This window comes from Rhyacophila brunnea, unplaced genomic scaffold (assembly GCF_057557595.1).
Source record: "Rhyacophila brunnea isolate RB1 unplaced genomic scaffold, BYU_Rbru_1.0 scaffold_20, whole genome shotgun sequence".
NCBI lineage: Eukaryota > Metazoa > Arthropoda > Insecta > Trichoptera > Rhyacophilidae > Rhyacophila > Rhyacophila brunnea.
This window is the reverse complement of record NW_028232860.1, coordinates 6,264,012-6,277,667: the sequence shown is the minus strand read 5'-3', so window position 1 is coordinate 6,277,667 and position 13,656 is coordinate 6,264,012. Positions and strand designations below refer to the sequence as shown.

Here is a 13,656-nt window from a genome sequence, read left to right as displayed (position 1 = left end):
GGCAGTAAAACCACAATGGTAACACTTAGGGATTTCAATACCGAATGAATATAGCAATAGCGGTACTAATCATCAAAATATATTATAGAAAAAAGAAGTACCTATCAATCAATATAAATATTAAAATATATTTTAAACACTATTTAATAGTAACATAAAGTATAAATCATAATATTTTAGAACCGCTAATTTTTACTACAGGTATAGAAAAATATCTCTCAAATATTCAACGTTTGATCAACGTTGGATCAATTGTTATAGTCTAACTGGAAATATTTGCCACAAATGTTTACTTATCAAAACGTGTGAATTCATCGCAACAATTCTATATATTTGAGGGATTTTGTTTTAATATTATTTAACTTTTGTTGGTATCAGTCAATATTTTTGCACTTTGGCAGCATAAAACGTATACACTAAATTTATTACAATATAGTAGTAAGTAATGAAAACAATATATTTAATTTATTTTGCTCTTAATACAAAAAATACCGGTATTTTTGATTTTTAAAACCTGTATTTCGGTATCGATTAATAATTGAATACCGGTTTTGAAATACCAGTATTACAATCCCTAGTAACACTATCTAAAATGGTACCCAAGGATCAAACGATATAAAAAATCCTAAAGGTGAACATAGAAGCACCTCAATCGATTTGCTGACAGTTTAATTCCGCAAAAGTGTACAATGTACTTAATGAAAAATGTGTACTAATGCATTTATATTTAAACAATTTTTTTATTTATGTCGGTTGTAATGCCGAAATAATCATGTTTTGTGAACTTAATTTAATTTTAAAAATAAATTTTGTCGGCTTGCAACAGAATAATTTATTTACTTATCAGGTGGATTTTATTTGAATTGATGCAATATTTTAATTGGCATTGATGTTAATTAAAAACTCAATTATGCATAAAATGAAACGATAAAGTTGTCAAATAATTGACACAAAAGGTTTTCCGGATTATTTGAACAAAACAATACAGGTTAATTGGTTGTCACATTGAAAATGAAATACTGAACGGCATTGGGGTGACCATATTATATTCAGGAAAAAATACAATTCTATAGGTGGTAGATACTTGTGATTCTTTAATTTATACAATTGTAAAAAATATAGATTAGGCACATGAGGATTCGTACCATGGAATTAAAAATGATAAATTTATACCCATTGTACATCAACTTAGTTATCAGAATATTGTGTGGGCAGAAATTTAACGTTAATTGTATTTCCTGGTTATTTGATATAAATAGTGGCAGGACATCCGTGCGAGTTACGGGATCAGATCACATAAGTGTTTTAATACAGAAAATAAATTAAGAAAAAAATAAAGATTTATTATAATATTTGATAAAAAAAAACTCGGCGCTTTGCGGCTCTCGGAGGGGCTTCGTCCCCCTGGGCCCCTCAAATGATGGTTACTTAAACTCTGACGGCTAAAATTATTAAACATGGATACATGCTTTGCCTACTGACTCTCTGAATGCTGGTTGTCCAAATTCGAAAAAAAATGCCAATCTCTGTTGCTAACGAGTTATAAGACTATTTACTTATTCATAGAGTATACGCTTTATACCTTTGCACTTTTTTCACTTTTTTACTGCACAGATACGCCTCTTCAACTGATTACCTTGCATTAAATTAGATCACATGATATTTACTTGTATTAATATGTGTAGTAATAAATAAATAAGTAATATATTATTTAATAAAATATATTACGGAGCGCAAAGTTATTAAGTGACTACATTTTCTATCTAAAAAAATTTCTACATGTATCATAAAAAAACTGCTCATGCACATTATCAAGACTACACAAATAAACGACTTGTTTCTGCTTAAGTATTAAAGAAAAAATATAGAACAGCTTGAAATTTATTAATACGTATAGAATTATCAAAATAAATTGCGGGGCGCGGGTTTACACGTCATCCCCGAAGAGCCACTCGCGGCCGACTGGAGTCTCTAGTAGCCGCGCTACTTTTATGACATTATTTTTCGTTACGCCTGTGCAATTTTTCGTAACGAATTAGCCCGGAAGGTCAAGGCAAAAGCATGTATCCATGCTAAAATCTCAATCAATCCATTTCGTAACATCATTCTACTGAAAAAATATTGTAATAAATCGGCAAAATGCACATGAGTTTAAACACTTTTAGTTATCATTATCAGCTTTCAAGTAAATAATAAAAATTAGATATTTTTACAAAAACTTACGCCATAAAATCATATTTAATTAAAGATATTTTTTATCTCTCATAGTCAATGTTAAGGACTTAATTAAATTTAAAAACTTATTAACATCAGCTATTTTAAGTATTCTACGATATTAGTATGGATTTATTCATCAGCGGTAATATTGTATTATGAAGATTTTATTATGTATGTATGACTAATAGTTACCAACCTATGCACTTACTATGACCATTTCCAAAAGATAATCTTCGTCACTGACAGCTATAATAAATATAGCCCGATGTTCATATTCGCTTCTCAAGTGTAATATATCTAAATGGCGTGGTGTTTTTTTCAATCGCTGTCACTCCTTAGTCTTTTCTCCTCTTTGTAGCTTCTTCGTATAAATACAGCAGGTATGTATTTGGCGCCCTCTCAGTCTTTTTTAAGGAATCTAGTTAACTTGAATACAGAGCAGACTTATAAATTGTATTGGTAATAAAAAGAATTCTCACTTAATAGTAAGGGAAAGGTTAACTTTTGAACATTTTTTAATAATTGTACAGCAATATTTTGTTTGCGTAAGAAAACCTTTAAGCCCTTCATAGGCAGTAACTGTATATAGATTTTAGCTAACAATCATTATTTATGCATTAACTATTTTTTTTATTCAACGAATAATTCACAAGATTTAAAAATGTAACATTCTAATTATTGAACATACATAATTTTGAAAATACTTCTGAGAAAATATATTACCTATAACTAATAGAAAAAGTCTTTTGTAAAAAGTAAGACACCCCTGCAGGAATTGAACCTGCATTTCTCGGGCATCGCACCCACGCACATTGACCACAATGCTAAATGAGTCATACTTAATTACGATAAATTTTAACTAATGGCTTTTTAATACTCACTGAAGCGCTTTCTAAATTGAGCTACATTGGCGATCGGCTTTTGTATTTTAAATCAAAGTACGTATTACTTTAATTACTAACCGACGTCATGGATCACTCTAAGGTTTTTTTTTTTTTTTTTGTGATTTTACCGAGGATTTGACTGCGCCTCGCTGTCATATCGCCTCTTCTCTTCTAGAAGGGGATCCTTCGATCAGGTCCTCACTCCTATTCTGTTAAATGGCTTTATAATTATTTTGTCTAGCTCTTCCGTCTTTCTTTCTTTCTTCTTTAGACGCCAGTGTTTTATGCACCAGAATCGCTCTCCTCCGTATCCATCCCTTCTGTATTTTCGATACATCGTGTAATCATTGAATTTCAGATAGTCTAATTCAGACCTCAGCCAAGTCTCTGAGATTAATGCTATTGAAATTTTTTGTCTTATTAAGTAGAGTTCTATATCATCCTTTTTTTGCTTCATACTTCTGGCATTCCATTGTAAAATCCTAATTTGTTTTTTATTATCCATTTTGCTCCAGAACCTCCCCTAGAATTTCCTTTAAGTGCCCTTCTTTGAATTGTTTGCATACCCAGTCCACTGCTTTAATTATTAGTTGTTTAATGATCTGCTGCCAGTCTCCCCCTTTCAGCAAGACTTTCATAATTTCTCCCATCGCGTTAACCTCTGTCTTCCCCTTTGAATTTTTCTTATTTTTTGTAGGCTTTACGCTACTACCTGTAGATATTATTGTTGAGCCTGAAGCTTCTACCACCGCTTCTTCTTTCTTTTTGTTTTCCTTAGTTTTTTGAATTGTTTCGCTTTCATCTCTTCCTACGATTTTTTTTTGTTTTAATATGTCAGCATAGCTATTATTTAACATATTTTTTTTTGCTTCCTTGAAAAGTATGTTCATTTTTTTCATTGCTTCTTTGCAATTCTTTTCCTCTTGCCACTTTGGGCATTTTTGGCTGTTTGCCGCGTGGTTACCTTTGCAATTGATGCACGTAATTTCCTCATTTTTTTCGCAGGTTTTGTGGTTTTCACCACACTTAGGGCACGTTTCTACTGTACGTCCGCAATTGTTCGCGATATGCCCATATCGCCAGCATTTGTAGCATTGCATAACCCTGAATACATACGGTTCTACAGCAAAAGAGACTCCATATATGTAAATTGTTCTCGGCAATATTTTCTCCCCAAATTTAATACTGACTGACGAGGTCTTTGTCAGCTCTCCTGTATCACCTTTTCTTGTCAACCTCTTAAGGTTGATTACTTTTGCATCACTTTTGATTTCCATTTGCAGTTCTTGGAGGTCCATATCAATATCGACTTTTCTTATTACTCCATAAGAGCAGGAGTCATTCTCTTTGGTCACAAAACCGAGATCTTTGAGTTCTCCAGCTTGTTTCACTTTATCTGCTTTTTTTTCGTCTTCTACTTGGATGTACGTCTTTAAATTTTTATTGTAAATTTTCTGTACTTTTACTCCTGCCTTATGCAGCATCTGCGCTATTTTCAATTTTAATGGAATTTTACTTCCCGTCGCTATCATGACGATGTTTTGGTTTCCCTTTGGAGTGACCCCAGAGTCTCTTCTGGGTTTTTTTCCAGAGGTCACCGTTTGCCATTCTTCTTCTTTTTCTCCAACCACTTCCTCTTCATCATCGTTTCTTTTGTTCTTCGTTTTTTTGGTTTCATTCACTTCCATCGTGGTGTTTTCCATTTTATTGCTTTTGCCGTTCACGCGGTCTTGGAATTCGCGCAACAGTGTGAACAAAAAACAGTGTGGACAACCCCTCGCTTCACAGCGTTTGACGCACTCCCCGCACAAAGTGCACTATCCGTGCAACAATAAATATTTTTCACTTTTTCTCAAGCACTGGCACTGATTGTCAAAATCACATGGGACCACACATGTTGAGTTTATTGTCAAATTCATTTACAAACAATATTATTTTTGTTGTATCCCGTATTTATAACCGTTCGCGAGTAACCAGGCGAATAGCGTCCCGAATACGCAAGCGAAGTTGTACAACCTCACTCCACCGCTGTTGGCTTCCGACTGTGACTCTAAGGTTTTTGGTTGTAATTTACTTGAACTTGCTAATATTTTTTAATTTACTTAAGTACTATTTTTTTATTCAACGAATAATTCACAAGATGTAAGAATGTAACATTATAATTATTGAATATACATAATTTTGAAAATACTTCTGAGAAAATATATTACCTATAACAAATAGATTTTTTTTGGAAAACGTGCAAGAATTAAACCTCCGTCTTTCGGGTATCGCACTCGTATTGTGGTCAATGCACATAGACGATTATTCACCGTTGAACCAGTTGGTTATTTTTGTTACAACCGCGGTTTTTAACTTGGGACAGTGATTGTTCTGCATTGGAACATTGTGGTATAAATGAATATTGTAGTTTTTATGATGTGAAAATGAACTAGAACTTGGGTAATAAATGTTTTATTAGATAGTGAAAATATGTTGCATTTTTTAATGCATCTAATTTATTTTATAATAAGATCATGTGGGAGTATAATATTGAAGGAATAAAACCCATGGCGTATTGTTGAAGTTAGAAACACTTTCACTGTGATTATAATATCACTGCGACCAACGATGATGTCTTTGATATTGGGGAATATAAAATGAGTTCTTTACTTTCTTGGGAATTTTACAGTACATTGGGACATGTTCCAAGGTGAAACCAGAATAGCGTCTCAAGGTACAACATCTCGTATGGTCACCGTATAATAATTTATATCGATATTCATACAATATAGCATATAAAATTTGATAAATTACGGTATGGCGTGATATGACACAATATATTATTTCAGTTGACTTGCAATATGATATAAATTTAAGTGTGTGATTGAGTACCATTCAATTGCCTGTGAAATGTTTTGACAAAAGTGATTTCTTTATGACTATAAGACATTATTAACAACTTAACTGAACTGGTGAAAATGTAAATTGCCATGACTAAAGTGAAATGTAAAAGACCGTAATGTGGGAGCTGTTTATTTTACAACGTTTTTATTAGGTCGTATTCTTATTTGTCCGGTGGTTGTTTATCCAGTACAAATCTTGCAATCAATTTTAACTAACTTCCCAACTAGCTAGACATTTGAAAATTTTAGAATATATCAGAACACGATGCCAATGCATTCTTTTAATACTTTTAGCCATCTTTAAGTAGAATTGAATTCATTTTCAGTTAATTCTGTTTTGTATGAAAAGTTATTTCGGAAGAAATCCGTAATTCAATCCACTATTATTGGTTGCTAGGGGTCTGGGGTCCTAGCAACTAAATTATTAATATATACGTGCGTTACTATGGTAATCAATATGAAATGTGAAAATGACATTTCACTATTATTTCTATCAAGTACAAATTTTCTTGGTCGTTTAAGCTAGTCAAGAAGTTTATATGATTCAACAGAAAATTTAAAAACGTTGTATATAAAAATTTATTTTTATCTTGTAATTATTTATATAACAATTTGCACAAACTGTATTAAGAAATACATACTACAATATGGATATAAAGATATTCCAAATTTAAATAAACGGATCAAAGTCACTAATTTTTTTAAATTTGTTATTAAAACTAACACTAAAGTGTGATTAAAATACTACTTATATTAGATTTGGCAAAATACTGACGATTTTGATTAAAGTTTGTATTGATATTGTCTGTAAAACAATAATAATTCTCGATTAAATAACAACACTTTAAATTGACATGAATTTTTATGGCCATACAAAAGTAGAATTGTCAATTATTGTTTTGAAAAAGACCGGGAAATTTGATTCTGAATCAGCTTTCTATAATAATTTACAACATTGGAGATTAATAAATTGTAGAATAATGATGCTTTGAATATTTAGTGGACTGCCTTTAATAATTTCATGGACAGTTAAAAATATGGTTGCAGTATGGAATATGTATATAATTCTATTCTAGTACGACAAGCCATGGTGCCCAAAGAAAATACTGTAGTGAAACATTAGTGCAAAAGTAGAAGTGCACCGATTACATAATAATTCATAACTTGGCACCTCAGATACTATAAATACCTACTAGAAAAAAACACATCTGATAAAATTATTACGCCCGACGGGATTTGAACCCATATATCCACTGGTATCACGTCAATATGCTTTAACCAATTGAACTACGGGCCTCCTACCTTATTGCGATAATTTAAACTAGTAGGTCCTACATGAAATGCTTATTAAATTGCGTTATTATTGACTATCGGTTTTTGTGTTTCAAATCAATGAATATTAATAATTACTTTAAATACTTACCGACGCCCGGCTCTCGCCAAATATTTAGTTATAACGTCTACTTGAACTTGCTAACAATTTTTAATAAACCATTTCTTTTATTCAACGAATACCAGTAGATATACGGGTTCAAGTCACGTCTTATTATATATATATCTGAAGCGTTGTCAAGTTGTGTTCAATATATGAAATGTTACATTCTCAAATATTGTGAATTATTCATTGAATAAAAGAAACGGTTTATTAAAGATTACATAAACACTTAGGCTTTGAGAAAGCTACATATATATATATCGCTAGATTTCAAAATCAGCCAAGTCCATAATAGATAAATAGGAGAAAAACAGCTTTTTGTTTTCTCAAATACACACGTCACAAGTATGAAAGTTTATATTATTTCGAGTATAGAATATTTAAAATGAATAAATTCCACATTTTGATAATGCAGAAATGTTAGAAAGCAGTAGTTCTTCAGAAATTTACAAAAAAGTCAAAAATATCTAAAGGTGGACTTAGCTGATTTTGAAATGTAGCAACACATATATATTGTGGTTTTTCCGACCATGTCCGATCCTAATAGGATCATATGGGCCTCCACAGAGTAGAGGTTTGTATTAACAGACTTTGTTTTTTACGAGAAATGGATGTCAGCCACTTGCTCAATCTATTGGGTCCATACCCTGACTCACGCACAAATTGAAAAACAATATGTGTACTTGCCAGACCCAGGATTCGAACCTGGGACCCACGGCGTAAGAGTCCAACGCTTAAGCCGCGCGGCCAACGTGGGCGTCCATATATTGTGACCTCACCGGAAATAGCCTAGTGCCTCACGTACTGGACCTCGAGGACACTTTTTTATATATATATATATTTGATTTGATATATTCCTAATTACTTTTATCAAAAGTTTATTACGTAAGTTTAACCTACATCTAAAATGTTTAAACATGTTGTTAGTTTAAGAAACACTACTTTATGTAATACACATTTTCTGCGAATAATAAATTGCAAATGCGAGGAAAAATATTTTAGTGAAATAAAATTTCGAAATGGTTGCAATTGAAAATTGTCTCTATTTAAAATAATATAACTTTCTTTTAAGAGGCACTCTGATGGCTTTATCGAGCATATACGGCTCAATTATGTGTAGCCAAATGGCCATAAAGGCTCTTATCGCATGTCAATACATGGCAATTCGTTTAATCTACATACTTCATCTAAACATATTACGTGTAAATTATTACAAATGAATATAACGCATAAAGACATTAAAAATTATTCTCTGATTTTATTATGTATTGATTTTGTCATAAAGAAATAATATTAATATACATTTTAAAACTTTCAATACTTTTTTTCCCCCCTAAGAGTCATGTTATTGTTTTTCTAATTGACACTATAACCTATGTATATGGATCCCTCTATCTTGTACGAAGTTGACCAGGTTTTCGTTTGCTTTTAGACTTCAAGAATGGTAGTTTCTTTGTCATGGGTGACTCTGAGGCGGGCCAATTTGATAAACTGTTAGATGTGCGAGCCACCATACAAGGCGTACGTGTATCTTCGTCTCCACCCCAACTGTGTTGCATCAATCGGTCCGAAGATATCACGCAGCATGCTCTTACCAAATGAGCCCTAGACTCTTCCCATTCTTTTAGTCATGCACCAGATCTCTGGGTTATAACATGACAACTGGTTTTATTAGTATTTTATACAATATTTATTTAAAATATTTAATTATTGCCTTCAAACATACCACTTTCTGTACACCAAAGCGATATTTGTTGCCATGCATAGTAATTTTTATTTTAATTTCGATGATTATAATAAATTTAAACTTGAAAAGAAATTGAATCGGCTGTAAGATTGTGAGTTAAAATTACGGAATTAACATAGGGTTTAACGCATTCACTGCTGAGTAGATAATGATTTTTTTTAAATAATCACCTTTAAAATGCACGTTAATTACATCGATCGACCGCCTGGTCATTACGCGCATGTGCGTCTTCAGCGTCCAAAGTATTAATCCTAATCCACCTACATAACGCTTGCAACATCCAGTCAATAGTCAGAGCCATCTGTGGGTCTCTTTTCGAAGTCATACCGTTACAATATCCAATCATTGCAGTATAAAATTGAAATAGATTAAAAGTTTCCTGCCGAAATTTAAAGCCAGCAGACGTTCACGAAAAATACTCTCAAAAGTTTAAATACTCGAATTTGATCCTTAATGGCATGACCTGTGTATCCCGAGAGACGCCACTGATTAAAAATATAACATGCTCACCTCAATCAAAATAATCACCACCAAATTTATTTTGGTGGCCATTTAGACCCTATTTTATTTTAATCACATTTTCAGAATATTTTTAATCTCTGAACGTGCTTTGTGTGGTATGGGGATGCATATGAAAATTAACATCCAGGAAAGAAGCATTTACGTTTAATTTATGTTTTAGAGTCACATTCGATATAATATGTTTCAATACACTGGGCTATGAATGTATAATACTAATAAATTTATATTTTTTAAAACATGTAAGAACTCGTAAATATGTATTTTTTAATCACAATAACTGGTCCGTGCAGTGGTGACACCCAGTGTCACCAATTTACCATTTTTCTTATCATATCTAGCATTTTTAGATAGGCATCTTGCTTGTGGCATTTTTACTAGCATTTTTTGATGCTTTCAACAGCTTTAAATTTGCTGAAAATACGTTAGATATTTAGTTTATTTATTTTCATGCGCATCAAATTTCTGACTGTCCGATATCTACTTAAGGGGGGACATGCTCAGCGTAGGTTACAATGGAGCTTTTGTTCTATTTTCAAAGCATGATCCTGGACATACCTTAAACGTTGTAGATAATCTATTTACATAATTTTGAAGCCTTATTATCCTTTATATTTATTTTAAACATTTGATGACTGCATAAAGTATTTTTATTACATAAAATAGTATTCATTTAAACCTCTCGCTCTAATGTTTTAGAATATAGTCATATTTCATTACATAAATGTGCAGTGGTGTTAAGGGGGGACATGCTCGTCGAAGGTCAAAAATGAGTTTTTATTGTATTTTCAAACCATGATCCTGGACACTCCTTAAACGTTGTAGATAATCTATTTATATAATTTTGAAGCCTTATTATCCTTTATAGTTATTTTAAACATTTGATGACTGCATGAAGTATTTTTGTTACATAAAATAGTATTCTTTTAAACCTCTCGCTCTAATGTTTTAGAATATGTTCATATTTCGGTACAGAACTGTGCAGTGGTGTTAAGATTTTTTACATTTATTAATTTTTAAACGCATTTATAAAACCATTAGCATAATTTATTACGAGATAATTTTTATAAAATATTCACGATAAAAAATTATATTGATAATCTCTGTGATCCCAAATTTAACAAGAATTAGGCATTTTATTATTCAAAAAATCGGCAAGATTAACACATTTGAAGATGATTCTAAAGATACTTATTATAAGCTATGTCTTTGACCATTCAAGTGTGATAAAAATCTTATGAATAATGATTGCTTTATAATAATTATTGACCTAAGAATAAGGTAGTGTTTTTTTGAAATACGCCATTTCTTTTGTCATTCCCTAGTGGTTAAGCTACAACATACGGCCGTAGCCATAAAATGACAAACTATAATTAAAGTAGGAAGTAAAATTATGTTAATGCGCGTGTTTGAACATGTACCTAACGGATTTATTTTTTATTTTTTTTAAACGGTACATGTTCAAACACGCGCGTCAATATCATTTTACTCCCTACTTTAATTATAGTTTGTCAATTTATGGCTACGGCCGTATGTTGTAGCTTAACCACTGGAGAATGACAAAAGAAATGGCGTATTTCAAAAAAACACTACCTTATTCTTAGGTCAATAATTATTATAAAGCAATCATTATTCATAAGATGTTTATCACACTTGAATGGTCAAAGACATAGCTTATAATAAATATCTTTAGAATTATCTTGAAATGTGTTAATCTTGCCGATTTTTTGAATATTAAAATGCCTAATTCTTGTCAAATTTGGGATCACAGAGATTATCAATATAATTTTTTATCGTGAATATTTTATAAAAATTATCTAGTAATAAATTATGCTAATGGTTTTATAAATGCGTTTAAAAATTAATAAATGTAAAAAATCTTAACACCACTGCACAGTTATGTACCGAAATATGACTATATTCTAAAACATTAGAGCGAGAGGTTTAAAAGAATACTATTTTATGTAACAAAAATACTTTATGCAGTCATCAAATGTTTAAAATAACTATAAAGGATAATAAGGCTTCAAAATTATATAAAGAGATTATCTACAACGTTTAAGGAGTGTCCAGGATCATGGTTTTAAAATACAATAAAAACTCAATTTTGACCTTCGACGAGCATGTCCCCCCTTAAGATATTTTACATTTATTAATTTTTACTGATGACTCTTTTTTTTGGTTATTTAAAAAATATACTAAGGTTGTATTTGTTTTTCCTCAGGTGATAAACTTCGACTCAGCCCGCGGAGGTATCAGTTTGGTGACTGAGAAAGGACTCGCCAGCTCAAGTCGACTTCTCGTCCAGAGGGCACGAGGGTCTGACTCTGGATCCTATACCTGCACTCCATCCAATGCGCCTCCGGCCAGAGTCAGGGTACACATACTGAATGGTAAGTGATAATCGATATATTTCAACATTTTATCCATACTATTTTGTATGTTTTTATATTATAATATACTCTAATATTATATATCTCTTCATTATCTGCTCCGGGTTTTTATTCAATTATATTATTGTTTAATAAAGCTTACAAGTAATTAGTTAGATACAGTTATACAACCACTTAATACAATAGAGAAAAATTAACAGAGAAGAAAAATAAAATAAAAAACAGAGACAACAAGTACAATAAAATAAAATTTGAAAAACAAAATACACATAATTGAGGGTTTCTAAATCATTCAAAAACGTCCGAGAGCTACGTACATTATACGTATCATTTGTGTTGAGTATCCTTGAATATGCCAGCATTATTTGGAGTCCTAATAGGTCCATCCACACAATTAAGTTGGATCGAGTCCACAATAGATTTCTTAGATTTCTCTACTTAAGAATGTACGGATTCTTTCCTTATGATAATGATAATAAGATGAATTTCCCGACTCGTTTTCTTCTGGGTATGCTATCAATGCAATCCCTGTCCACCCGAAGAGTGTTTGTTCTTTTAAAGCATTTCTTTTTACTACTTCGTGGGTTCATTTACAATCCGTATATACTGGCAAATATTAATTTTCATGTTCCCACCAATATCACTCGTAACTCTACGGTCTTCAAGATACCTCGTCGTAGGACAGATGTTATGTTTCATGATGCTGTGTATCGTGCAATTAACTTATTTGATGGCACTATAAAGGTTGATTAATTTTTATTAACTATATAATGTTTGTGGACGTGTTAAATAGGTTAAATTTATAATTGTGTATATTATCATGTTTCTTTAATATATACATATACACATGCTGTCTATTCTACTTTCTTGTTTTATTTCTAATTAAGATATTTTTATAATTTTGTATTATGGTGCATTGGCTAATCGCTGTAATGCTGTAATACTCTTTTTTATGAATAAATAAATAAATAACATTACTGAAATGTGTATGTCTATGGGAAACGCATTGACTAGTCTTGCACTCCTTGAAATAGTCCATGATTTATACAAGGAAACAGTTCTGACCCAGAATAGATGGCTGCGACCACTTAAGTAATTGACAGGTGCATATAAATTCAAATTCTTTAGGACACCAGGATTTAAAACTATTATTCGTAATTGCAAGTAGAAATGTCTCAAGAGCAGAAGCAACCTGCGAGAGTCAAGAGAGTGAAAAGCGAGCATACTCTGTAGAAAGGCAGTCGGAAACTAATCGTTTGACGAATAATTTGAAAAAAAAATAGTTATAATAAGTCTTTCAATAAAGGCATCAATGAGCTTGTAAGAATCTTCATAAGGATTGTGTTTGGACTGGAATGAGGCTATAAAGAAAATGGAAAATGGAGTAAGCTTATTCTACCATTACTACGAGAGTCTTCTTTGACGAGAAATGAGCTTAAGTTAATACTGAAGCTAAGAACAATGCACACAATATGCAAAAGATTTGATGTCCTCCTGGGAAGAAGCGAATTGAAATTCTGCAATGAATGTTATATTTTAGAGGACATTGCACATATAGTACTGCAATGCCCTAAAT

General features: G+C 31.7%; 1 protein-coding gene across 1 annotated transcript in view; it reads left to right on the top strand.

Annotated features, from left to right (window-relative positions):
- LOC147071120 (zwei Ig domain protein zig-8-like) overlaps positions 1-13,656 on the top strand; it is a 134,230-nt gene that overhangs the window by 108,445 nt on the left and 12,129 nt on the right. The window contains exon 5 of the mRNA XM_085948222.1: positions 11,912-12,080. Coding sequence (XP_085804348.1) covers positions 11,912-12,080 — 169 coding nt within the window. The remainder of the gene's footprint in view (positions 1-11,911; positions 12,081-13,656) is intronic.